Source organism: Gasterosteus aculeatus, chromosome 21 (genome assembly GCF_964276395.1).
Source record: "Gasterosteus aculeatus chromosome 21, fGasAcu3.hap1.1, whole genome shotgun sequence".
NCBI lineage: Eukaryota > Metazoa > Chordata > Actinopteri > Perciformes > Gasterosteidae > Gasterosteus > Gasterosteus aculeatus.
The window spans coordinates 2,739,158-2,763,489 of record NC_135708.1 but is presented as its reverse complement, the minus strand read 5'-3'; the positions used below and the strand labels follow the sequence as shown (position 1 = coordinate 2,763,489).

Here is a 24,332-nt window from a genome sequence, read left to right as displayed (position 1 = left end):
TCTTTGCGGGGAGTTGACGATGACTTTTGCCTCACGGAGGAGTTGCTTGATCTTCGGAGTCTAAAGGGCACAACAACGGGTGAGGACATTTTTGAAGCCGCGTCAGGTGCAATTGACAAGATGGAACTTAAATGGGACGAGCTGTGTGGAGTTGCAACGGACGGGGCTCCCGCTATGACAGGCGAGCGCAAAGGAATGGCATCTATGGTGTGCGCCAAGGTGCCAGAGAGTGGAGGCGAGGCTGTAAAATTGCACTGTATCATCCACCAAGAAGCTCTCTGTGCCAAGACAGTCCAGCTTGGCGATGTGATGACCACAGTTGTGAAAACTGTCAACATAATTCGAGCACGAGGGCTCTACCACAGAGAATTAAGCTTTCCTATCTGATGTCGATGCTGAATACGGGGACGTACTCTATCATTGTGACGTGCGCTGGCTTAGTCGCGGCTCCGTGCTGAAGCGGTTTTATTCCCTTATTGCCTTTCTAGTTGATCTTACTGGTCATCTGAACTCACTGAACAAGAGCCTACAAGGCAAAGACCAGCTTGTACCACAACTTTCTGTGCGAAGCTTCGTCTTTTTGAGACACAACTACGCAACTTCAACCTTGCGCACTTCCCTACGCTGTCCGAAATCAAACGTGCTCATCCAAAGGCCGACCTCTCTGCTAAAAAGGGGAAATATGTTTCTGTGATCACAACTCTTATGACACAATTCAATCAGCGCTTCCAGGATGTTTCTGTCATTGAGAAAGAAATCAAGCTGTTCTCAACTCCCTTCCTGCTGGATGCAGAAGAAGTGGAAGAGAGTCTGCAATTAGAACTCATCGAGATGCAGCTCCTCTCCCTACCCGACTTCTACCGGAGCTTGGAAAAGGCCAAGTTTCCTCTGATGCGACGCCACGCAAAAAGAATGACCAGTCTGTTTGGCACAACATACATATGCGAGCAAACATTTTCTCTGTGAACTCTGAACAAAAGCAGATTGAGAACCAAAATGAGCGACAGCCATCTCTGTGATGTCCTTCACATCTCAACCAGCAAACTTACTCGTGACCTGCCAGCCGTCCTTCAGTCCAGAGCAGCATCACTGCTCCCATTAAGTGCAACACTGTTCCCATTGTAGGCGAGTTCAAATATATTACACAGTATTCATGTGTTCAAAAGCCCAATTACTTCATAAATGCAGTCAATTAAAGTTGATAACATTTTCTAAAACACGTTAGCTGATGAATGATTTGCATAAGTAGGTTAAATAAAGCCTTCCCTCTTTATACAGGGCTGTGAAGGGGGTCCCCATCCTGACGAAGAAGCAATCTGAGGATGAGCTGCCAACCCTTTTTGTAAAAAAAATGAAAACCCAATAATGGAGACATGTGATTTATGCAGTTTTTTCTGTAAGTATAATAAATTATCAAGCATAATTGACCTACATTTGATTGATTGATTTGTATTACTGTTAATACACTAGAGGTGATATACCTTAACTTTAGTGAGCGGCTCAACCTTTCACATATTTTTCTGTCTGTGGCCCTCAGTGAAAAAAGTTTGGACCCCCCTGCTTTAATACGTGGAACACTTCCTGCATCTCGCTCTCGCTCGCCCCTCGCGTCCAGTAGTCGTATTACACTGGCCGTTTCTCAATATGCGTCCTTGTGTGGACTTTTGTTCTCGTGGACTCGTGGAACGTCATCAGTCACAGCCCGAGTACTGTTCCAATTCTCAAGTCCGCATCTGGCCGAGAACGGTCATAATACCCGGATGTGACTCGCCCCGCCCATTTTCCCGGGCATGCATCGAAGCAGGCTCGTCTGTTCTTGTGAGAGACATATATCCCAGAATGCATTTCACCTCAGCAAGCTGCGATGGCAGATGAGAAAACGCACAACTGTAAGTCGTCTTTTATTAAATACCACTTTTGTTAATTAACGGAATGTGATGTGAACACTTTTTAAGGATACAAGTTAGCGGTTTAAGCAACACATGTGTGGTCAACATTCAGCCTATTTAAAAAAAATGCCTCCAAATCTAACGGAGCCGTTATGACGTAACCTCTCGCGCACCGGGCGGTCAGCGCTCATTCCAGCCGCCTATTCTCGAGAATCATCTTCTAATGTGATGCTGGTATTAAAGTAGCAGTTAAACATGACACATACAATTCGTTTTGCTTTGTATGACGTCTACTGTTAGTTTATTTTTCGGTCATTTAACGTTCGTTAAATATGTTAAAGTACGGAGTTTAGATTCATAGCGGCATGTTTAAATTGAACTTCATGGTCTTTATATCTTAGACCAAATTGTTTGGCTGTCTATCCATATTGTGCAGGCTTGTAATAATGGGTGTCATTGTGCATTTGAACTAATATGACCGTGATATCTTCAATAAGGGACAACTGAGGAAACCCAAGCCCTCATAGAGTGGCGTGCGGGCAACGAAAGCCTGTTCACAGGCCAACGAAACTCCAGCAAGACTGGATGGGAGTGAGTATTGAGCTTCTATCAGTGTGTAATTATGAGGAGGGCCAGGGTCTTGGGCCATCTCCATCTGAAATATTGATGGGGACATCATTCTTCATCACAGCATATTTAGTAACAGGATGTTTGTTCTGTAATAAACAAATGCAACAACTGTATTAATATTGTTAAATTGGTTATTCAGTTCGTAATATTAAAGAGATGCTGCATTTTACGATTATGCTTTGACTATTTCATATAGTTAATAAAAACGTTTCCATGGATTCCATAATGAATGAGGTCTTGCTGTGTTTTGCAGTAACGCATAATGATGTTTATGCCTCTGTCCATCTGAATACCAACCTCTTAATGTTTGAATACCAAGACGACCATTAGGTGTGTATGCTTTAGTAGGCTAATCGATGGTCAGATGCTGTTACCGTATCAAACCTCCTCTGTACCTGGTGGTTTATTAGGCCTGGATTAAGCTAACCTTGATACACATAACAACTGCCCTATCATTAATAACATCTGTAGGTTTCGTATGTAAAAGGTATCTTTTCTGTAATGTGCCTTTGAGGGCATTGCTCCAAACAATCTGTATTACAACCACCTTGCAGTATCAGCCACAACAGTCAAACAGCAGAGAAAACCACAGCTGACATTAATATAAATGATTACATATCATCAATGCTTTATACTGAATTAAACTTACAAAGAAAGCGAGACATGCTATTATGGCACGTCTCCTCGCCATCCTTCGCCTCATCTTGGATTTTCGCTTGCGTATGTTTCTCCTGAGTTGGGCAGCCTCCTCTTCAGCTTCTATATACAGTTTGCCGACCGCAACAGCAATATGTATCGGATCCATGTAGTTACTACTCAAATTAATGAATTATTAAATATAATAATACCAATATGTTTTTATTGTGCTCTTCGTTGCCAGCTACTCAGTCAGAATACTTTTGCAATTTCAACAAACACCTTCCACAACCGTTAACACGCTGCTGGCTTTTTATACATTTCTACTTGCGTGCGTAAACAAAGACCGCCTACTGTGGTGACGTCATCAAGTCAGCTGCTGTTCCAATTGCGGAAATGTCCGTTCTCCGTTCTCCCGTACCCGTGAGTCAGGACTCCCGAGTCTGTCTCCCGAGTCTATTCTCGCGGGAACGCGAGTCCGTTCTCGCCGTCTTAGGTATTGAGAAACGGCCTTTGTTTAACGTTCCCGTCTTCCTCGGTGGTTTGATTTAACGGTCTCACTTCCGCCCCGCTGCTCTCGCTCGCCCCCTAGTGTGATAACCGGCACTCCGCTTGTTGTTACGCGCAACCGCACCGCCGTTCCTTCACTGCACCCCCCTCGTCTCCCCCCTCTCTCTCACCCCCCTCTGTGCTCACACACACACACACACACTCTGGTTTTGTTTGCTTGTTTAGTGAGTAGGTTTAAAATAAGTGTTATGGGGATTGTTGGTTGCAGTTATAGGTGATCTTGATCGGTGTTCCTGTGAGTTAATAAACCCTGTTATACTTTAAAGAACCGTTTTCCTGTGTTTACTTGTGCATTTATATGGTGGTGACCGTTGACATACATCGCCAGTGCTCGAACTTAACTCCTTCTAACATCTTCACTCTCAAGGAGTGAATATCAATTATGAGACTTGATTTATAGTATTGGTTATTGGTCCCTGTTAGCTCAGGGTGGTGCCCTGTTATTTATTCATTCTGAGAAGTATCTTAGTGATTATTAATAATTCTATTAATGTCCATAAGTTAGTTCCTCATTTGCTAGTAACCTAATACGACCCCCTAGCCGCTCCCAACACTTCTCATCCAACCACAATCACATTCACTCCATCCGGATGGCAACATTTATCTGGATAGGGTGTTTTTGGTATGTTCTGTTCATTTCTACGATATAGTTGATACTAATTCCAGGTCCACCATCAGCTGTTGGTTCTTCACTGAGCATCTGTGGCCGACTGTCACCTATAGCTTCAACAAGTCCACTCTTATCATCCAGGGAACCGTCTCTCAGTGCAAAGCACCAAAAGCAGGTGAAGCTGAACTCCTTTAAAACACCAAACGTTCCTCCTGTGATGATCCATCAAGACGCTTTGAACAGATTGTTTCTCTGACTGTTTGTCTCTTAATAATAATGTCTGGACTAAAGGACAAACACACACTGGAGGCAGAGGACCAGCATCTAAACATCCAAGTGTTGTTTGAGTTGTTAAGAGCCCACAAACCTGCAGGGTGACCACGTTGACTCATATCAACCCACCATGATGCCGTCAACGTGTCAGGAGACACTGTCCTCTCTTATAACGTGGAGACAAGACAAAGCTCCAGAGAAACAAGGTTTTCATCACCTTCCTCCCTGTTCAGGCTCATCCTGGCTACTGTTCCTCACTACTTCTGTCTGTGTTGATGGTCTCATGTGGGACACAAACAGTTTGATGAGTCTCTGGTAGTTTGAGGTCAGCTTGGTGTGTCAGAGTCTTATTAACCAAGCTGACAGTGGGACAGAGAAAAGGTTTCCAGCTCTACCTCCTCTACAGACTGATGGTCTGTGGCTGCAGCCTCTTCATACCTGAGAGTGTCCAGTCTCCAGTGAGGGTCCTCCAGTCCAACAGACAGCAGCTTCACTCCTGAGTCTCCTGGATGATTGTAGCTCAGGTCCAGCTCTCTCAGATGGGAGGGGTTGGAGCTCAGAGCTGAGGCCAGAGAAGCACAGCCTTCCTCTGTGATCAGACAGCCTGACAGCCTGCAGACACACAGAATAAGAACACATGTCACATGATCTGAGGGAGCTGTGAGGGCTGGAAGGTCACTGCAGTACTGAGATCCTATCAGGTACAGAGGGGTCACATTAACATGGTTACTGACTGGTTTCCAGTCACAACTAAACACCCACTAATGTACATCAACAACCTGATAACATTACTACTAACTCTATAATGTCAAATATTTACATTATATTGAATATAAACACATTTTATGGAAAGAGTTGGAAAATACATATTTGATTTAAATCATGCAAGCAGAAAGAATCTTATGGATGTAAATAAAGACACCAAGTGGACTTTAATTGAATCCTGACCTGAGAGTCTCCAGTTCACAGTGTGGACTCTTCAATCCAGCAGACAGCAGCTTCACTCTTGAATCCTGCAGGTTGTTGTTACTCAGATCCAGCTCTCTCAGACTAGAGGACTGGGAGCTGAGAACTGAGGACAGAGCGTCACAGCTTCTCTCTGAGAGGTCACAGCCACTCAGTCTGAAGAGACAACAATCAACAAGAAAAATAACATTGATGTTAAAATTAAATCCTATTTCATATAAAATCAGTTAAGTGTTTATACAAGTACTAGTGTAGAATAGACTATTAAAACAGGAAAGTGATTAAAAAGGATCTTTATTTGCTAATTTAATGTCAGTTACCATCTACACCTTAAATGAGCAACCATCAAACTCCAAGCAGATTGTCACCGAAGCGCCAGAAATCCAAGTTTCAGTCTCTTTTACACCTCTGCTTTTCCCATTTTCCTCAATGAACCATATTAAAATAACATCACGCAGCATGAATAAGAGGATTAATAGGACGGCCCTGTGATGATTTATCGTGAGCCAACATTGTGTTTTAATTCCCTCCGTATCAAATGTGTTGGTTCCACAAGGATCCGATGATGTGATGGAAACATAAACAGATTGTTGTCCATAGTTTAGTCTCTTAGCTTATGGCTCCATAGATAAGGTTCATCTTCTGGTGGAAAAAGGTTTTTATGAAGTCGGAAATCCTGATGAACAATGATGATGTTTATGCTGTGGAGTAATTGACTTTGAAATTAATATAAAAATATTTATGATGCGGCACATTAGTTATGTGAAACATTAATTGATGAAGCACAAACAATTTAAACGGACAGATTAATAAAACAATAAGGCTCTCGCTGGAAACGGCTGCTCTTGTCCGCCTGTCGTTGGTCAACAAACGGGGCGCCCTCTTCTAGTATTAAAGTCAATATACCGCATTGTCCGCACTCCAAGGGGCAGTTAAAAGGCTTTAATTTCCTCACAAACGACAGTGCCTTATAATCCGGAGCGCCTTATATATATATGGATCAATTGGTTAATCGGTTGATCCATACACGGCGCTCAAGACGCTTTGCCAAACACGCCAAAGCTCGTCTACGACGGCGAGATGCTGAGCGGCGCTCAAGCGCGTGAGATATGGAGCTGCTTTCAGGGCGCGTCGGAGAAACAAAGCTGTCGTTCTCACCGAGCACTTTATGAGATTAAAGAGCGAGAGACGGCGCCCTTTTCTCTACAGTAGCTGAACCATCTTAACGGGGCAAATAAGTTATTCTAAAAGCAGCCGAAGATTTAAGGCGTGGATGGCGAGGGGGGCAGCGGGAGCGGACGCACCTCGCAGCATCGATCGGACCCTGAATGCACTTTCTTTCCCCTTTCTTCAGTGCGGAAATAGGCTTCTATAGTTGTGTGAATGCATCACTCCAGCCAATCCAAAGACGGGGTTTGTAACCAATCAGGTGTAGAGACCATGGTGACTGGCTCCGCCCCCTTACTGTCAGAAAGAACAACAGCGAGCGCGAGCAGAGACTAACCTTGCGAGCGAGGAAGTTCACGCTCCGCGAGAGAGCAAATATCTCACGCGAGACAGACTTTTGACTGCGGATGTCTGATTTACTCGAGCGCATCGACCTGATTTGCGCTCTCGAATTTTGTGTCAGTCGATGACTTGCCGCCATAAACTGCAGTATCTTATGCGCCTTATTGTGCGGAAAACACGGCACATGAGCTCCGGAGAAAATGGTATACAAAACATACATTGTCGGTTAAAACATTTACGTTTGGTTAAATTATTAAGGTCATTTAATCATTATGTTTTGATCAGAGTTGTAATTAAAGGTTTAGGTGGCCCGCAAAAGATTTTCAAATTGGGTCACGGCATTCTGGAGGTTGGGAAGCGCTGGTTTAAGACATTCAGACAAACTAAATTAATTTGACCTCAGAGTCTCCAGTTCACAGTGTGGACTCTTCAATCCAGCAGACAGCAGCTTCACTCTTGAATCCTGCAGGTGGTTGTTACTCAGATCCAGCTCTCTCAGACTAGAGGACTGGGAGCTGAGAACTGAGGACAGAGCGTCACAGCTTCTCTCTGAGAGGTTAAAGCCACTCAGTCTGAAGAGAAGGATGAAGAAGAAGCAGTAAGTATAAAAGATGGCAGCATATTTAAGTTCTGATGTATGAATTTACTCTCTCTGTACTTACAGAACTTTTTTGGAGGCTTTGACCACTGGCAGCAGCCTCAGAAGAGCCTCCTCTGAAGCAGAGTATTTCTTCAGGTCAAACACCTCCAGATCTTCTTCTGATGACAGTAAGATGAAGACCAGAGCTGACCACTGAGCAGGAGACAGTTCTTCTGTGGAGAGACGTCCTGAACTAAGGAACCATTGGATCTCCTTCACTAGAGAAGCATCATTCAGTTCATTCAGACAGTGAAACAGATTGATGCTTTTCTCTGGAGACACATCCTCACTGATCTTCTCCTTGATGTACTGGACTGTCTCCTGATTGGTCTGTGAGCGACTTCCTGTCTGTGTCAGCAGACCTCGTAGGAGACTCTGATTGGTCTCTAGGGAAAGACCCAGGAGGAAGCGGAGGAACAAGTCCAGGTGTCCATTAGGACTCTGTAAGGCCTTGTCCACAGCACTCTGGTAGAGACGCTTTGGTTCAGGTTCGTCTTTAGAGACTTTAGACACCGCCGAGGTTGTTTGTTCTACTGACAGCAGATTGACACCAGAGCTGAAGAAGGTCAGATGGACATGAAGACCAGCCAGAAACTCCTGAACACTCAGATGGACGAAGCAGAACACGTTGTCCTGGTACAGTCCTCTCTCCTCTCTGAAGATCTGAGTGAACACTCCTGAGTACACTGAGGCTGCTCTGATATCGATGCCACACTCTGTCAGGTCGGATTCATAGAAGATCAGGTTTCCTTTCTGCAGCTGATCAAAGGCCAGTTTTCCCAGAGACTCGATCATCATCCTGCTCTCTGGACTCCACACTGGATCCGTCTCAGCTCCTCCACCGTACTTGACCTTCTTCACTTTGGACTGAACCACCAGGAAGTGGATGTACATCTCAGTCAGGGTCTCGGGCAGCTCTCCTCCCTCTCTGGTCTTCAACACCTCCTCCAGAACTGTAGCAGTGATCCAGCAGAAGACTGGGATGTGGCACATGATGTGGAGGCTTCGTGAGGTCTTGATGTGAGAGATGATCTTGCTGGCCTGCTCCTCATCTCTGAACCTCTTCCTGAAGTACTCCTCCTTCTGGGGGTCAGTGAACCCTCTGACCTCTGTCACCATGCCAACACACTCAGGAGGGATCTGATTGGCTGCTGCAGGTCGTGTGGTTATCCAGAGGCGAGCAGAGGGAAGCAGCTTCCCCCTGATGAGGTTTGTGAGGAGCACATCCACTGAGGAGATCTCTGTGACATCAGTCAGGATCTCATTGTTGTGGAAGTCCAGAGGAAGTCGACACTCATCCAGACCGTCAAAGATGAACACGACCTGAAACTCTTCAAACCTGCAGATTCCTGCTGCTCTGGTTTCACTGAAGAAGTGATGAACAAGTCCCACCAAGCTGAACTTCTTCTCTTTCAGCACATTCAGCTCTCTGAAGGTGAATGGAAATGTGAACTGTATGTCCTGGTGGTCTTTGTCTTCAGCCCAGTCCAGAGTGAACTTCTGTGTTAAGACTGTTTTCCCAATGCCAGCCACTCCCTTAGTCATCACGGTTCTGATTGGTTCCTCTCCTCCAGTTGAGGCTTTGAGGAGGTATTCTTGTCTGATGGTTGTTTCTGGTCTGGCTGGTTTCCTGGATGCTGTTTCAATCTGTCTGACCTCATGTTCTTCATTGACCTCTGCAGTCCCTCCCTCTGTGATGTAGAGCTCTGTGTAGATCTCATTCAGAAGGGTTGGGTTTCCTGCTTTAGCGATCCCCTCAAACACACACTGGAACTTCTTCTTCAGGTTGGATTTGAGTTCACGCTGACAAACTGCAGCAGGAATTCCTGAATGAAGACAACAAAGAAGATCAATGAGTCACAGAATAGATTTCAACATGTCTTTCCTCAGAGAATGACTATGAATATATTCTGTCCATCTCTGGAGACATTAGTGAAGGTCTCATGTATCAGCATGGTAAGTCTGTAGAGAAATCCTCTTACTGCTCTGCAGACGCTCAGCCAGCTCCTCCTGCTTCATTCTCCTCAGGAAGTGCACTGAGATCTTCACAAAGGCCTCTCTGCTCCTCCTCTGCTCTTCATCTAGCACCTCCTCATCCTCTTTCTCTAAGCATTCTGGGTAATCTGAACTCATGAACTTCTGGATCTTCTTCAGCTCGTTCTTCACAAATGTGAGGATGTTCTCCTCCAGCAGCTGGAAAAGAACATTCTATGAATGACACCAACTAGAACATGGAAGCCACCATCAGGTCCATGTTGGACAGGCGGACAATCCACTGGTCTACAAAGTGCAGCGTGGGGATGATGGTGAACTGAGGGATGTTAAAGTAGTTGTACATGTACACACCATGAAGATGGAGTCCAGGTGTGTTTGATGCTGCTGGGCAGACGGACCTGTGGGAACCTCTGAGCTCTCCTGGTCCTCTCTGTGGAGGAACATGAACCATCAGCTCACATGGTGTTTGGACCATCAACACCAATACAACATTAGTTAAAGATATTGGCTTCTGTCATGATTGATCATGATGAAAACCAGATGCTAAAGACTGTCGATGATGACGGACAGTTTATTAGTTGAGTGACAGTTAGTCATCAGTTTCATCTGGTTTTAGTTCTTACTGTGGGTCATAACAACGTCTGCAGATCTCTGCATCTGGTCCAAAGTCCTATGGAACTACTCCAAACCTCTTTAAAACGTCCCCTGACCTCTAGAAGTCTCCTTAGACCTTCTGAAACTAGTCTTTGGACCTTTTCACAGAGTCTACTGACGATACTTTGTCCAAGCCTCTGCATGGAGTCCAGAGACCACGTCAGCTGGTCCACAGAGCACTGAGTTTATTCTAATCACATGTTCAGTCCCAGTCATCTGTCTCCAGAAACCTGCAGCTGTCTCCAGATGTGACCTTTGCTGATCCTGATGTGGAGGAACCAGCTCACATTGTGTTTACATCGGAGGATGTTTACAGTTATTGATTCACACTTAAACACACACAGACCAGTTAGATGATGGGTGTCTAACTCAAGGCCCGAGGGCCAAATCTGGTCTGCGGGGGTCCAGTGCAGCCCGCTGGATGACTTTACTATTGTGAGAATTACAGAAAGACACAAATAGCTTTTCTATAAAAGTAGCTGCTATTCCTAATCAGTCCACTGGGGGTCGCACTCTGTGAGCGCATGTGTTAGACCAGGGGGACCAGGGGCCTCATTTATAAAAGCTTGCGTAGGATTTGCTCCAGAATTGTCGTACGGATGAAACGTAGGACGTGCGTTCGCACAGAAACATTCAGACTTATAAAACGTCCTACGCAGTTTTCCCTTAATAAATCGCAATCACTTCTAAATGCAGCGCAGCTTTTGCGGCTTCATGTCACGCCCATAGTTGCCCATATATAGTCTGTGGAACGCCCACAAATTAATATTCATCGGTTGCGAAATCATGACAAACACTACGAGGAAAACAAAGAAACATAACTTCACTCAGTGTGAAGTGGAAATGATCATTGGGAGGTGGGAAGGAGAAGTAAGATGCTCTTTGGAGGACACAGTGTGGACATCACTGATGCCAACAAGGCACCTGAGGGGCAAAAGGTTGCAGAGCAACGCTGCAGCTTCACGACCTCGGACCCAAATAAAGAAAAACTGGTCTGACATCAAAGTGGAAGCAAAAAAGCGTTTAGCGCGCCATCGCCAAGGTGTGTCTGCCCGGGTGGGAAAGGGACACCGGAGCTGTCCCCTCCTGATGAGACTGGGGGCAGTGATTGGGGATCGGGGACAGGGTCTGGGCCAACATCGGCGTCAGGGGGTCGAGGCACGTTTGGAAGCTGTGCCACATCATGTAGCACAGCACATGCAGCACGATGTTTCACACCTTTTCAGGAGTAAACAACAACCTCCCTCCAGTGCAGTCGAGGCAGCGCCATCTGCCCTTAAACAGGCCGATGGTGCGCTGCACTACAGCGCCAATCCTTCCATGTGCCACGTCTTCTAAGAGCGAAGATCAGCCATCAGCGTCATTACGCATTGTGACGGCATCATGCCGTTTTATTACCGTCCATCTGATTGCATCTGACAAGCAACAGCTGTGTTTAGAGGATGAATTTAACAACATGCCGATATTATTGCAGAACATATTACCACCTTTATTATATAACCAGATGTGACCTCTGCTGATCCAGATGTGGAGGAACTGGCTCACATTGTGTTTACATCTGAGGATGTTTACAGTTAATGATTCACACTTAAACACACACACAGACCAGTTAGATGAAGATAATGAGTTCTGTCATGATGGATCGTCATGGAAACAACACGTTAAACACTGAACAAACATTTATGTAATTCATGACTGAGGATCAGAACAGTTCTTCATCTGTTTAAGAACTTACTCTGGGTCATAAGAACGGCGTCCATCTTTGAAGTTAATCATATGACCTTTAGACCGATCACTCTTCATGGACAAACATCTGGGTTCAGGAGACTTTCCTCTCTGCTGATGTGAACTGAAAGAAACACTGAGATTACATCATCACATCATCATCTAATCATGAAGCATCAGCTCACATGGTGTCCGTCCTCACAGAGACCAAAACAAGGTAAAGGTCCATGACGTGAGGTCTGGATGTGGACCACATGACTCCCTGTAGTGGTCTAGGTCTACTGGTCCTGCTGGTCCCACTGAGAATCAACAGCTCAGTCTTTCAGCTCACTGTTTTCTTCACCAGTCAGTTTGGTTTAGTCCCAACAGGTCTCACCAAGTCCTCCATGGAGCTCTCCCTCCCTCACTGGACACTGCTGAAGGGCCCTGGGGCAAGAAACCCAGAACCTCCACCAGAGAGTCTGGTAGAAACACCTCATCATCAGCCTGAGACCCTCACCTTGCATCAACAGAGGGACCAACATCTTTGAATTTTTGAGGATGATCCATAGACTGGTTACTCTTCATGGACACACAGCTGGGTCCAGGTCCAGGTCCTGGTCTCTGATGGATCCTGGTCACACATGTAGAAGCAGAGTCAGTGAGTCAGAGACGTTGGGACATGGAGACGAGTGGAGGACAGTTGGAGATGGTCCTCTCACCTCTGAGCTTTGGTCTGGCTGTCATGTTCCCCACACAGAGGGGCTTCAGAGGGAGGGACTCCGTCCTCTGGGTCCTCAGCCTGATTCATAGCAGAGTCCACACCTTCACACCAACCTGCTGGCAGAGCTCACACGTTATTATCTTCATCAGGACCAACACACAGAGCTCATTCACCTCAACACTAAAACTCTCATGGGACACTTTGTGTTGTTGTCTTGAGACAACGTGTCAAGAGACGTCATTTTAAATCCTCATCCTATAAATGTCGAGTTTCTTTTAAGCGCTTTCCTTTGGCAGGAGGCAGCGGTCCATCAGGACGTTATTTATGTTAAATCACTATATAGGCTACTAAAACTCAGCATGCAGAATGACATGAAAAAGTTACGAAAGTGAGTGTCAACAGGAAACGCAGCAAAATCTGGACACATGTCAATGACATTGATCCATCTAATGCAGAATGTAGAGTCTGCAAGACTAAAATCTCTATCTTCTCCAAAACAGGGCAGATAATTTCAGAGAGAAGAAACAGGATCAGCCCCTCAAAGCGGAGCCACTTGGTCTCAATGTAAATCTTCCCTGAAGGACAAAACTCTGCATGCTGATTGTTTTTTCTTTTTGTTTTACACATTTTAATTTATATTTTGTTGTGTGATTCTGTAAGCTTCTGTATGTTGTTTCACTTTAAATTTGTTAAGTATTAAAAAGTTTAAAACAATTAAAAGTGAGTTAAGTTTATTTGTAAATAGTTAAACGTTTGTTTTTGCACTAATTTATTTTTTATCACTCTGTAGAGTGAATAAATAATAGTGTATTTATATAAAAACATTTGACAGTGTTTTTTTAAATTAGTAATTCATATTGCGCATAATTTTACATTATTGTTGGTGATAAATTAATTGAAGCACCAAAAAAATCAGAGGAGCCATTTGGGAGCCGAAAGAGCCGGTTCTCTAAAAAGAGGCGTAATTCCCATCACTACCGGGTAAAAGAGGACGTCTGCTTTGTCTCTGACTTCTGGCCCTGATCTGCTTAGAGGGCGTGGCATCACGTGAGGGGCGTGTCCTCAACTGTGTTGCTTTCAGGAAACGTCGGCACTGTGAGAACTATGAATCCACACTTTCTATCCACCATATTCACATTTCAACTTTGATAAACTCGACCTTTTTAAACAGATGTGAGGAAAGAGAAGAACGTTTAATCTCACAGAACCAAAACACGTGATGGTGGGCTCGACACGTGGACGTAAAACCGGACCAGAACCAGTACCGGTGTTACGTGCCTACTGGTTTTTGAACCTACTGGTTTTCTACGTTGTTTGTTTCTCTCTACAGCGGCAGATGTTTTCTGCCTCAGTCACCTGATTCGTCACACCTTCGCAAACATATTGCTGAAAATGTTCAAAAGTCATCACATATCCATTGCAGCAATTACGACCGTATAAGTGAGCACTACGTCACTGCCACGTATGAAGAAATACATTGAAGAAAATAAATTTATTAAAAGATCGCCGCAACCTGGATTCGATCCCCCGCGAGCAAAATGACAAAACGTTACAAGACGGACGCGTTACGCCGTCAGCCACTCGAGCTCAGTGGTATCGCCGCTGTTTCCTGTACTTGTCATCACATTGTACATCGGCAGTGGCTAGAAAACCTTTTGGTTCAGAGGGAACCAAGACAACTGGTTTTGGTGGCGTATCGTTCGACTCTCCCAAACATGTGTATCGATACTTTTTCGCGAGGCTGCAGCTTCCACCACCGACACATTTGGACAAAAGGGGGGATTCTGCTCGGACGGTCATCGTGCATCACAGCCACTTAAGAACCTCATTTAAGAAAATATAGATTAAAATAGATTTTAATGAAAGATCGCCACAACCTGGATTCGAACCGTGTCGAACAAAATAACAAAGTTTCGGGACGTCTGCTCTAAGCGGTCAGCCACTCGAGCTTGATAATTGATGTTGAAAATTTCCTTATTATTTTATTAAATTGTATACAGTTGTAAACCTCTTGGTTCAGAGGGAACCAAGACAACTGGTTTTTGATGGCGTGTTGTGGAACACTTCTAAACATGTGTGTTGGTGCTTTTTTGCGACGCTTGATACAGTTATTTACACATTACATCCACCCCGTTAAAAAGTGCTTTACAGACGTGAAATCCGAAAATACACCGGGGATTAAGCAATCACGTTAATTAGCAACATCAGTATGGGAGAATTGCAAAGTTGGTGCGACCTCTGCTCAGTAGAAATATATCTCGAAAAGCTATAGAACAAAAAGAGCACCGATGGACCCTCCCAAAGTGAACGATTTTTTTTGTCATATGCATTTAGATGTTATTGAGAAAGTAATTATACTTGTGTGCTAGAAAACCTGACAGAACTATGTAGAGAATGTGGGGATGCACAGCAAAGTCCAGGGACAAAGGTCATAGGCAAGATTAAACTGACAGTTCTGTAATCTTACAAATATAATATATTACTCGTCAATGCTTCTTCTCAGATCCAGTGTACAACATCTGAACATCTCCTTCCCATTGTCAAAACAGAGACAATCCAATCAACAAGGGTGCTGATGAACGTTTGAACGAATGCGTTTCCTCCGAGCGACCCCCCCTGACTACGTCTCACCTCTGATAATCATCTTGCTGAAAACATGGTGTCCTAAAACATTCGTCTTATCCGGGTGGAATTGAAAGGGTCTAAATACAGAGACGTCTAACATTACAAACAGGGAGATAAGTCATATTGTAAACGTAATAATACGGTGGAAATTTGCCATCACTGCTGCCACTGTCCACTCTGCACCTATTGCCTGCCAGCCTCAGTCTTTGTGCTTTGTCTCTTCACAGGTCACCATGGATCATGGGTCTGTCTGGACCCTGGTCTTGCCTCTGTGGTTCTGTGCATTGACTGTTTTGTAGCTCTTATGATGATCATTCTGTACATCTATTGCACTTCTGTCCATCTTGGGAGAAGGATCCCTCCGGGTTTGCTCTCCCACAGGTTTCTTCCTCTTTTCTCTGTTAAAAGGGTTTTAGTTTCGATGTGAGAGTCCTGGGACAGAGGATGTCGTAAAGCCCTCTAATGCTAAAATTTGTTTTTGGGATGGACAAAATAAATGTAATCCAATTATAATTGCTCCTGAGTTTTTGCTCTTGTAGATATTCAGGCATGGTGATTTTTTTATTTGTTGGCAAATTGTGAGCCATCAAACAATTACTTATAAGACGATTAAGGCCTTAAGGTTTCTACAAAAACTCTAATCAAGCAGTGTTTACATTGGCTGTAAATCTTGACGTCCATTTCTTCATTTTGTGGATAGAACATTACTAATATTACATCCTTCTGTGCTTAGTGTTAATAATTATTGAGTATTTTCACAGTATAAAGCATCACGAAAAAGCCCCCACAAAGTGTTCAACGATACGCCACCAAAACCAGTTGTCTTGGTTCCCTCTGAACCAAATGGTTTTCTATCCGCTGCCGATGTACAACGTGATGACAAGTACAGGAAACAGCGGGACATCAGTGAGCTCGAGTGGCCGACGGCGTAACGCGTCCGTCTTGTGACGTTTTGTCATTTTGCTCGCGGGGGATCGAATCCAGGTTGCGGCGAACTTTTAATAAATCTATTTTCTTCAATGTATTTCTTCATACGTGGCAGTGACGTAGTGCTCACTTATACGACCGTAATCGCTGCAATGGACATGTGATGACTTTTGAACATTTTCAGCAATATGTTTGCGAAGGTGTGACGAATCAGGTGACTGAGGCAGAAAACATCTGCCGCTGTAGAGGGAAACAAACAACGTAGACAAACCAGTAGGTTCAAAAACCAGTAGGCACGTAACACCGGAGCCACCAGACCAGCTGAGAACCACTGCTTTAAATAGTCGTATTCTGCCCCCTAGTGGTGGAGATGTGAACACGTTTACTCTCCTTAAAGTGTCTCTGAGCACTGAAGCAACACAACAATACTGGAAATAAATATCAGAGCCAACAGCAACGAGTCTGCCACCACAAACTGTGTTATTACCTACAGTAATAAGTGTGTTGTTACTATATTAATAACTATATTGCATCAAACAGCGCACAGATGAATGAGTATCTGTGTACGTGGATGAATGTAAACGTGTTTGCGTGTAGTCAACTGCTGTTGTTAACACACGATGACGTTTCATATTCATTCTTCTAATGTTACTCTGCTATATTATAGATATTGTTGCGTCACAGACGGATTTCTATCGTACAAACGTTCTATTGCGTTTTACTGTTAAAATGTGCGCACTTCCGGTTTAGCGGCTGCGCTTCGGTTTCGTTTTAAAAGGAACAAACAAAAAGGGATTTACAGAAAAACAGATCGGTCGTTTTTTCGTGTTTGGATTTGGACAGAAAAGGACATTTACTCTTTTGGTTTAGAGCGAAAAAACTAAAATAAAACGGTGTAATTTCCGTTTGATTTCCGTATTTTTCGTCTAAACGGTAAAGGAACTTTGCAAAGGTTGACGGCCCGTTAACACACAAACACACAGTAAACACACGCTGTGTGTCACGGGACATACTCACACGATGTGAACACTTTAAGACGTTAAAGTGAAGCTTGGTGACTTTCTACGCGTCTCCCTCACGTCTTCTTCTTCTTCTTCTTCTTCTTCTTCCGGTTTGTTCTGGCGGGTCGCAACCAGCGTCACGTGACCAGGTGCATCGCGCCACCTGCTGTACCGGAGTGTGCAGGTTCAGGGTTTATTGCTCAGCCTGCCGCTGTTACCTGGATCCTACGACCTGGTCCCGTCTCTTCTATGAGACGCATCAGGGGTCTAAAGCAGTCGGGCCCACCCTGCTCCACTGACACGACTCCCTCCACACTCCACTTCCGTCCCCGGTGGACAATGTGAGCCTCCAATCGGTTTCTTTCGTTATTGTATTTTGACCCTTCGTAACGACGTGCTCCACATCTTCAGTTTCGTTGCCATTACGAACAGAGTTGAGTTCAGACCTGTGTGACTGAGTCGTGATATGATGACCTCCTCTCTCCGCGTACAGCAGGGATCCAACATCTCTTCCAGCATCCATAAACATGTCATTAATCATGATATTATAGTAATATTACAATTACGACTGTCCTCTGAATAATAAACGTGTCTGTCCTCATCCCTTCATAATGAGAGTCTCTGTCCTCTCCACCAGACCTCCTTGTAGAAACATCTCGTTTTAGCAGCTCCGTTCACCGGAATATGGAGGAGAAACACACAGAAACGGAAGCGAAAAGACTCCGAAGGCTCGTGTTGCTGTAAACGTCTTCCGGATGTAAGTTAGTTCAACGTGAGAGCCGATAAACCGCTACGGTCTCCTGATGAGACAACATGTCCAAAGGGCTCAGAGTGGGATTGTTATCAGACACGTTGGTTCTTCAGGTGATTTCGTGTTGCCGAATAACAGATGAGCTCCGCGTGGTTCACAAAGGCTCTTCTACTTGATGTTAGTGGTGATGTTTGGGCCGGTTAGGCAGCAGCGTTTGTTTAATTCAACCCTTTCTGAACAGAGTTCTGCAGCACACGTCACCGTCAGGCTGAGCGCTTATAAGCAGCTGCTTGGTTTGCCCACGTGGGGGCGCTGTGGCCCACAGAGCCACCGGTTAGTTCTGTGACGTCACATAAGTGCGTTTTAAGTGTTTAAAAGACACTAGAACACAAGACACTGAACTAAACCAGAGACGTGTGTGGGACAACGTCCTGTAAGAGGACAACGAGGGAACTCGTGTTGATGTCCAGCAAGGGGACGTTGTCCCTCCAGATGTTAGTCCATCGTGTCCAGAGGCGCTGACGTTCTCAGTGAACTACAAGCAGGAAGTGAACTAATCCCACATGTGCTGCTGCTCGATGACTGAACCCGTTGTTGTGAACAAGAAGAGGCTCTTTAGTCACCAAAGAACAACAGTTACTTCATTATCGTGGCTCCACTGACCTGTGATTGACAGGTGACATCACGTCACTACCTGAGTTAAGACAATGACGTCACTACAAGGCTCACCGCTACTTGAGCTTCTCTGCATGGCCTCAGCGCGCTGCATCGTGCCGCCTTCATTCACGTGTCATTCAACATGATTGACAGCTGTATGAACAGCAGCTGAGGGGCGCGGAGACGTTCCTGCAGCAGGAAGAACGGAGAGAACTCAGAGCACCAGTAAAGGTCTTCAGGGAGCCCCGGTGGTGGAGCTCAGTGGTTCCATTAGCGCCTCGGTCCAGGGGAAGCTTCAGGAGAACGGCTGGTCATGGACGGGTAATAAGCAGCAACAGAAACATACGAGAAGACTGTCCACAGCTGCATCATGAGGGACCTCTGTCCTCGTGTCCCCTGTTGACTGGACGACACGTGGAAGCAGCTGAAGGTCCTGATCTCCACGCTGCTCGTATTAACCTCCCAACGTGGGGCCCTTTCTCAACGATGGGACGCAGAGGACGGACTTGCGTTCTGGGGAGAACAGACTCGGGGGTCCTGACTCACGGGGACAACAGAGGACGCTCATTTCATGGGACAGCAGCTGCCTCGATGACGTCAGCTGCTCTGAAACATTTGAATACGCTTCTTGACTGTCGGGTGTTTAACTATCACGCTTTTGTTTGCTTCTCATTTCAAATAGAAACGCTGTGTGTGACGGAGCAGCAGAGGAAACTAATTCACAGTAAATATAAATATCAGACATGAAAGTGTCTCAATGGAGCAGATCAGAGTTGTTGGAGCCTCGAGGGGCGAAGAGCAAAGAGGAAAAGGGCGGCGTTTACCCTGAACACCCGTCCACAGCAGCACAGAGAGAACGGCCCCCCCTCACCCACTGAGGGACACCGTGCACATCAGGAGCCCAACGACACGACCAACGTCCAACAAACAGGCGTTTAAAAAGGGCGGCAGTGCTACTTTCTGCACGGACGCTTCAGCTTCACCATTGGTGAGATGCTCTGTGTTTCAGTGTGTGTGTGTTACTCAGCTTCATTGTGTTCTATTTGTAGCCGTTTACCTGCTTCATCTTCCTCCGTCTGGATGTAGCGTGTCCTTCAAGACAAACACACAAAGTGAAACTATGTCTTTGTGATGACGGCTTTAAAGCAACATTTAGTGACTTCAATGAAACGTCTCACTGTCTCTTGACTGTAGAACACGAGACATAATCTACACGTCCACAAGGAGACACGTCCTGGCTCGACTGCTTTCTGTCCCAACATGTTTTACTGCTAATCAGTAGCTGAAACATGCCTCTGAAACAGCTCATAGGATGTTTAGATCAGACGGTTTGGTTGTCAACGTGTCACTGGCAGTGATTGACAGCTGTGTTGGAGACTCCAGGCTCTGATTGGTGGCTTTCCTTTGGGCGCAGTGAAACGTGCCAAAGGCCATTAGGAGCACTAAGCGCAGGCCGAGCATCCTGATCAGCATCACTTTGGCCTTGTTGACAAGTCGTCTTTTCCTCCTGCAGGAAATCCATATGGAGTGGGTTGGAATGAGTGCGAGCTCCAGTTTTGACAGGAGACGCTCCAACGTTTGAGGCCGGAGGACATGCTGTGGAGAACAATGATGTCCACTTTAGGAAAAAGATATTCATTGACTGCTGTAAAACGTCTCTAGCGTGTTGTGGGGGATATTAGCTTATAAAAACAACAACATGTGAAGATAGTTCTTTCAATCTTGTGTCAAATCAAAACTGAATCATTTTGACTGCAAACCCTTGATGCTGCTTTTAATATTACATGTATTTGTAAAGAAAGTTTAATTCAGTAGATATTTAGCTAACTTTTAAATATTTTCCTATGATGAGTTTATTCAGTTATGACATCATAGCATTCTTATTATGTATTATCTCATAAGAACTTTGATTGGACTCTGCAGTGTTTTTTAAAGGTTGTTAACAGAAAACGCTGATACCAGCTTTCTAATGGCAGCTAATGTGCTACTCAGCTAACGGTGATTTACAGCAATGACTCCTAGTGAAAGTAAAACGGAAGTGACATAGATCTCACGTGAGGGGTTTCCACAGCCATTTGTGAAGAAGACAGAGAGGGACATTGTCTGTCTTCATGTACCACTTGCACACCTCAGGTACCGTTAATCCGATCCGTTCATCCTGCTCCATCAGTTCTGGGGATTCACAACGGTCAACAGGGACGAAATCCAGCCAATCCAAGGACGAAAAGTGGAACCAATCAGACGTGGAGATGCCGGTGACTGGCTCCGCCCCCTTGCTGTCAATAACAACAACAGCGAGCGCGAGCAGAGACTAACCTCGCGAGCGAGGAAGTTCACGTCCACGATGTTTGATTCACGCGCATCAACCGGATTTGCCGCCAAACTCTTTGTCTTGTAGCTCTGGTTTTGCTGAAGCATCAACCAGAAGAGAAAAGGGGCGTGTCTAGAGGAAGCAGGTGAGGAGGCGTGGCCGTTCATCCTGCTCCATTCCTACACAGCTGATCCACATTCCATGATCCACCCCTGCAGTATTTAGAGCCGGGCTGTTCACCTCTCCAGTGGCACCTTGTTAATACTCCTACGTGGTAACGTGGCTCAGTAGCTCTGCTCGTGTTGTCCAGCAAACTCCTGTTCTGTAGTTCTTTCTGTGTGACTTCAGTTCCTCTGATTCTGCTGTTTACTAGTGACGGCCAGATGAAGCCAGATGAAGCCAGATGAAGCTTTATGAAGCAGTGAAGCTTTATGAAGCAGTGAAGCTTTCCAGCCAATCGTATCGTAAAAAGGTTCATTCATTCAATGCATCTCAAACTCTATGATGACGTCTGCTGTTGAAAACTTGTAGTGCAAATGTATCGAACAGCCCACCAGTATATTTTGGCCCAATCTCTGATTATGAAAAGTTGAACCAATAAATCATCTAATAAACACATGGATTCCTATATGAATAAAACTATTGTTTTCAGGTTTGACTTGTGTCCTTGTTTGTGTATTTCAATTCTCTGTACATTAACAAGAAGTGGAACACACACTTATCTATGTCTTTCTGCACCTTTGTGCATTATATACATACTAATATATACAAACAATATATATATATATATATATATATATATATATATATATATATATATATATATATATACAAACTTTTACCTGAAGTACAGAAAGCACAAGACCCACCAGAGAGTCACCAAATAGCGCTTAACTACTACCGGACTAGGAGAACACCAAAATAGCCAAGGCTACAATTAGCGTAAACAAAACGCTAATCCTCTTCTCGCCTCCTCTGATTGTGCTTCCTTTCCTCTTGGTCTTTCCTCATTGCTCGAGTCACGCTGACACGCTGCCCGGAGCTTTCGGGCCTTTCGTATCGGGCGAGCAATGGCGCTCTGACGCCGGTGTCAAGTCTCTGACGGCGTCGGACCCTCTTCTTTGGGATGCGCCCTTTGGATGAGGACGTTTTGTCCCAAGAGCTTTCATCGTCATCTACACACGAGGAAAAACAGAAGGGAACATTTGTAGTGAACTAAAGCCACCGGCTGCGTTAAATGGTCTTATTTCATCCTTTCACGGCTCAGACACAAAAGACACCGTAAGAAAAAGGTCCAACAGCGTGAATCAGAGGTTTATCTCCAGGTACCCACTTCTCCACCTGACAAGTCCAGTAAACCACCAACACCAGTTAATGCAGACGTCTGTCTGGATTCCCCACTTACCTCGAGTCCTTTTAGGGCCACAGAGTCATCGTGGCCTTTTCTCAATGTTCGGCCACTGCAAAAAACCTGTGTGCAGTTCCAAGGCTGCTAACTACCTGACCCGCGAGTGTTCTTAAGCTGTGGAGAACGGAACATGGACATGGAAGTTAGAACACGGAAGGTGGAACGTGGAGAGTCAGTGAGGCCTTCTGGAATATGCAAATGACCATTCAGAGTGAGTTATTTTATGGAGAGGTATAACTTTATTTGCATTGCTCTAAAAAATATGGTTGTACGTTTCATTTGTTTTTAGCTGATGGAGCCATCTGCTTACTTGAATTATGTTTTTGTTTCTTTATTTGAAAAAACATAGATGGAGGAGCCACAAAATTCAACATGGACCATTTTGTTGGGGCATGAACGTCTTTTTTCACATTTCCAAAGTACTCATGGACACGCAGCCCTTCAGTATTGTGGATGATTCAAGGCATTTGTGTCCAAACTGGATCCTCATCATGTTCTCCCTACAAGGCAGGTATGTGTGGGTGCATGAAACTCATGAGTACTTCACTGTCTCACAGTTCAGCACTAGATGTGTTTTCCTTTAGGCTCTGCAGGCCGTGGTGGAGGCTGAGTAGGAGTCGGCTAAGGAGAAGGCTAAAGTGGAAAAGGTGGCTGCTGTTAGCCTTACTTCTGACATGTGGACATCCATCAGTATGGATGCCTACCTGGCTGTAAGGTGCCACTTTGTGGGGGAGAAAACCACACTCGGTTCAGTGCTTCCCCCGATCACACACTGCTGAACATATAGGTCGTGTGAAAGCCTCCCTGATGGAGGAATGGGGAATCGATCATAAGGTGACGTGTGTGGTCACTGATGGTGCTCCCAATGTGGTTTCCTGTGTGAGAGCTGAAGCTCCGGCACCATATTTTATGTTGCACACTGAATCTGACAGTGAAGAAGGGACCTGAGCAGCAGCCGGTGCTCTCTGGCATCCGGGCCAAAGCACGGAAGCTGGTTGGCTTCTTTAGGAGCAGCACCACTGCTAAGGTTTGCTCTTTCCCTTTATCCCAAATTCTAATAACGCTGAGAGTTTGTCTGTGTTCCTACTGCAGTGAGTCAATGGCTACTCATCTGTATCTTTAAAGGAGAAGCTGACACAACTTCATCTGGGGACGGCAAACATGAAGCTAATGCAAGAAGTGGAGGCCAGATGGAGCAGCACATGTTGGATGCTGCAGCGTTTGGTGGAGCAAAGGGAGCCAGTAGGAGCAACATGACATCACCTTCCTACAGCAGAAGGGTTCCACATTGTTAAAGTATAAATGGACGTGTTGTCCGTCTCCAGGTCCCAGCAGCATCGGGTCCGACCTCTGTCTCCACGGGTTCAGCCTCGTGTACCAGAGCACGCCGACGGCCTTCAGCCCAGAGACACCAGGTACACACATGAACTACAAGCAGACGACACGAGCAGGAACATCCATGTTTCATTTTCACGATCCCTTGATGATCTTTAGTTCATGTGCCGTGGCAGTGACGGGGACCCTCACCGGCTGTATGAGCCGGATGTCTTTGCGTACGACTTGTACAGCCGCCTCGGCCCGTACGCCTCTGTTCCGCTGTTAGTGGCCCACAAACCAGACCGGACTTTGGGTGTTCTGGCTGAACGCCTGAGACGCTTGTTAACGTGGGTCACAGCGTGTCGGCTCCTCGGGCGAGTATTGTTCCTGTGTGCTTCTCATACAGTATCTGGTCCTCGGTCAGAGAGCTTCTTCTTTCAGCTGCGTAGTTCATCCCGTTTGTGTGACTGGGAACGATTGATCCGTCCTGCAGACTTTGCTGCTGCTTTTTGTCCTCCTGCTGGCAAACAGCCAA

General features: G+C 45.3%; 4 protein-coding genes across 4 annotated transcripts in view; all 4 read right to left on the bottom strand.

Annotated features, from left to right (window-relative positions):
* Positions 1 to 18,186, bottom strand: part of LOC144390332 (uncharacterized) — a 243,100-nt gene extending 224,914 nt beyond the window's left edge. Inside the window, exon 1 of the mRNA XM_078096839.1 lies at positions 17,370 to 18,186. The gene's annotated coding sequence lies outside the window, so the exon portion shown is untranslated. The remainder of the gene's footprint in view (positions 1 to 17,369) is intronic.
* Positions 1 to 24,332, bottom strand: part of LOC144390248 (protein NLRC3-like) — a 124,050-nt gene that overhangs the window by 5,221 nt on the left and 94,497 nt on the right. The window contains exons 9-10 of the mRNA XM_078096707.1: positions 5,557 to 5,730; positions 5,047 to 5,220 (exon numbers count right to left, since the gene is read on the bottom strand). Coding sequence (XP_077952833.1) covers positions 5,047 to 5,220; positions 5,557 to 5,730 — 348 coding nt within the window. The remainder of the gene's footprint in view (positions 1 to 5,046; positions 5,221 to 5,556; positions 5,731 to 24,332) is intronic.
* Positions 5,857 to 9,543, bottom strand: LOC144390306 (protein NLRC3-like). The gene is made up of 2 exons (XM_078096797.1): positions 7,746 to 9,543; positions 5,857 to 7,655 (listed from the first exon to the last, which is right to left on the bottom strand). The coding sequence occupies exons 1-2, from the start codon at positions 9,266 to 9,268 to the stop codon at positions 7,472 to 7,474; spliced, it is 1,707 nt and encodes a 568-aa protein (XP_077952923.1). The 5' UTR covers positions 9,269 to 9,543; the 3' UTR covers positions 5,857 to 7,471.
* Positions 9,637 to 24,332, bottom strand: part of LOC144390321 (uncharacterized) — a 44,880-nt gene continuing 30,184 nt past the window's right edge. Inside the window, exons 2-5 of the mRNA XM_078096831.1 lie at positions 12,597 to 12,916; positions 12,108 to 12,221; positions 10,070 to 10,148; positions 9,637 to 9,916 (exon numbers count right to left, since the gene is read on the bottom strand). Coding sequence (XP_077952957.1) covers positions 9,665 to 9,916; positions 10,070 to 10,148; positions 12,108 to 12,221; positions 12,597 to 12,664 — 513 coding nt within the window. The 5' untranslated portion in view covers positions 12,665 to 12,916 and the 3' untranslated portion in view covers positions 9,637 to 9,664. The remainder of the gene's footprint in view (positions 9,917 to 10,069; positions 10,149 to 12,107; positions 12,222 to 12,596; positions 12,917 to 24,332) is intronic.

Excerpts from the sequence above, each read along its gene's own strand:
- LOC144390306 (XM_078096797.1), bottom strand. The coding sequence starts at position 9,268 with ATGACTAAGGGAGTGGCTGGCATTGGGAAAACAGTCTTAACACAGAAG. Across the intron at positions 7,656-7,745 it reads AAAGCCTCCAAAAAAGTTCT|ACTGAGTGGCTTTAACCTCT; the intron begins GTAAGTACAGAG and ends CCTTCTCTTCAG.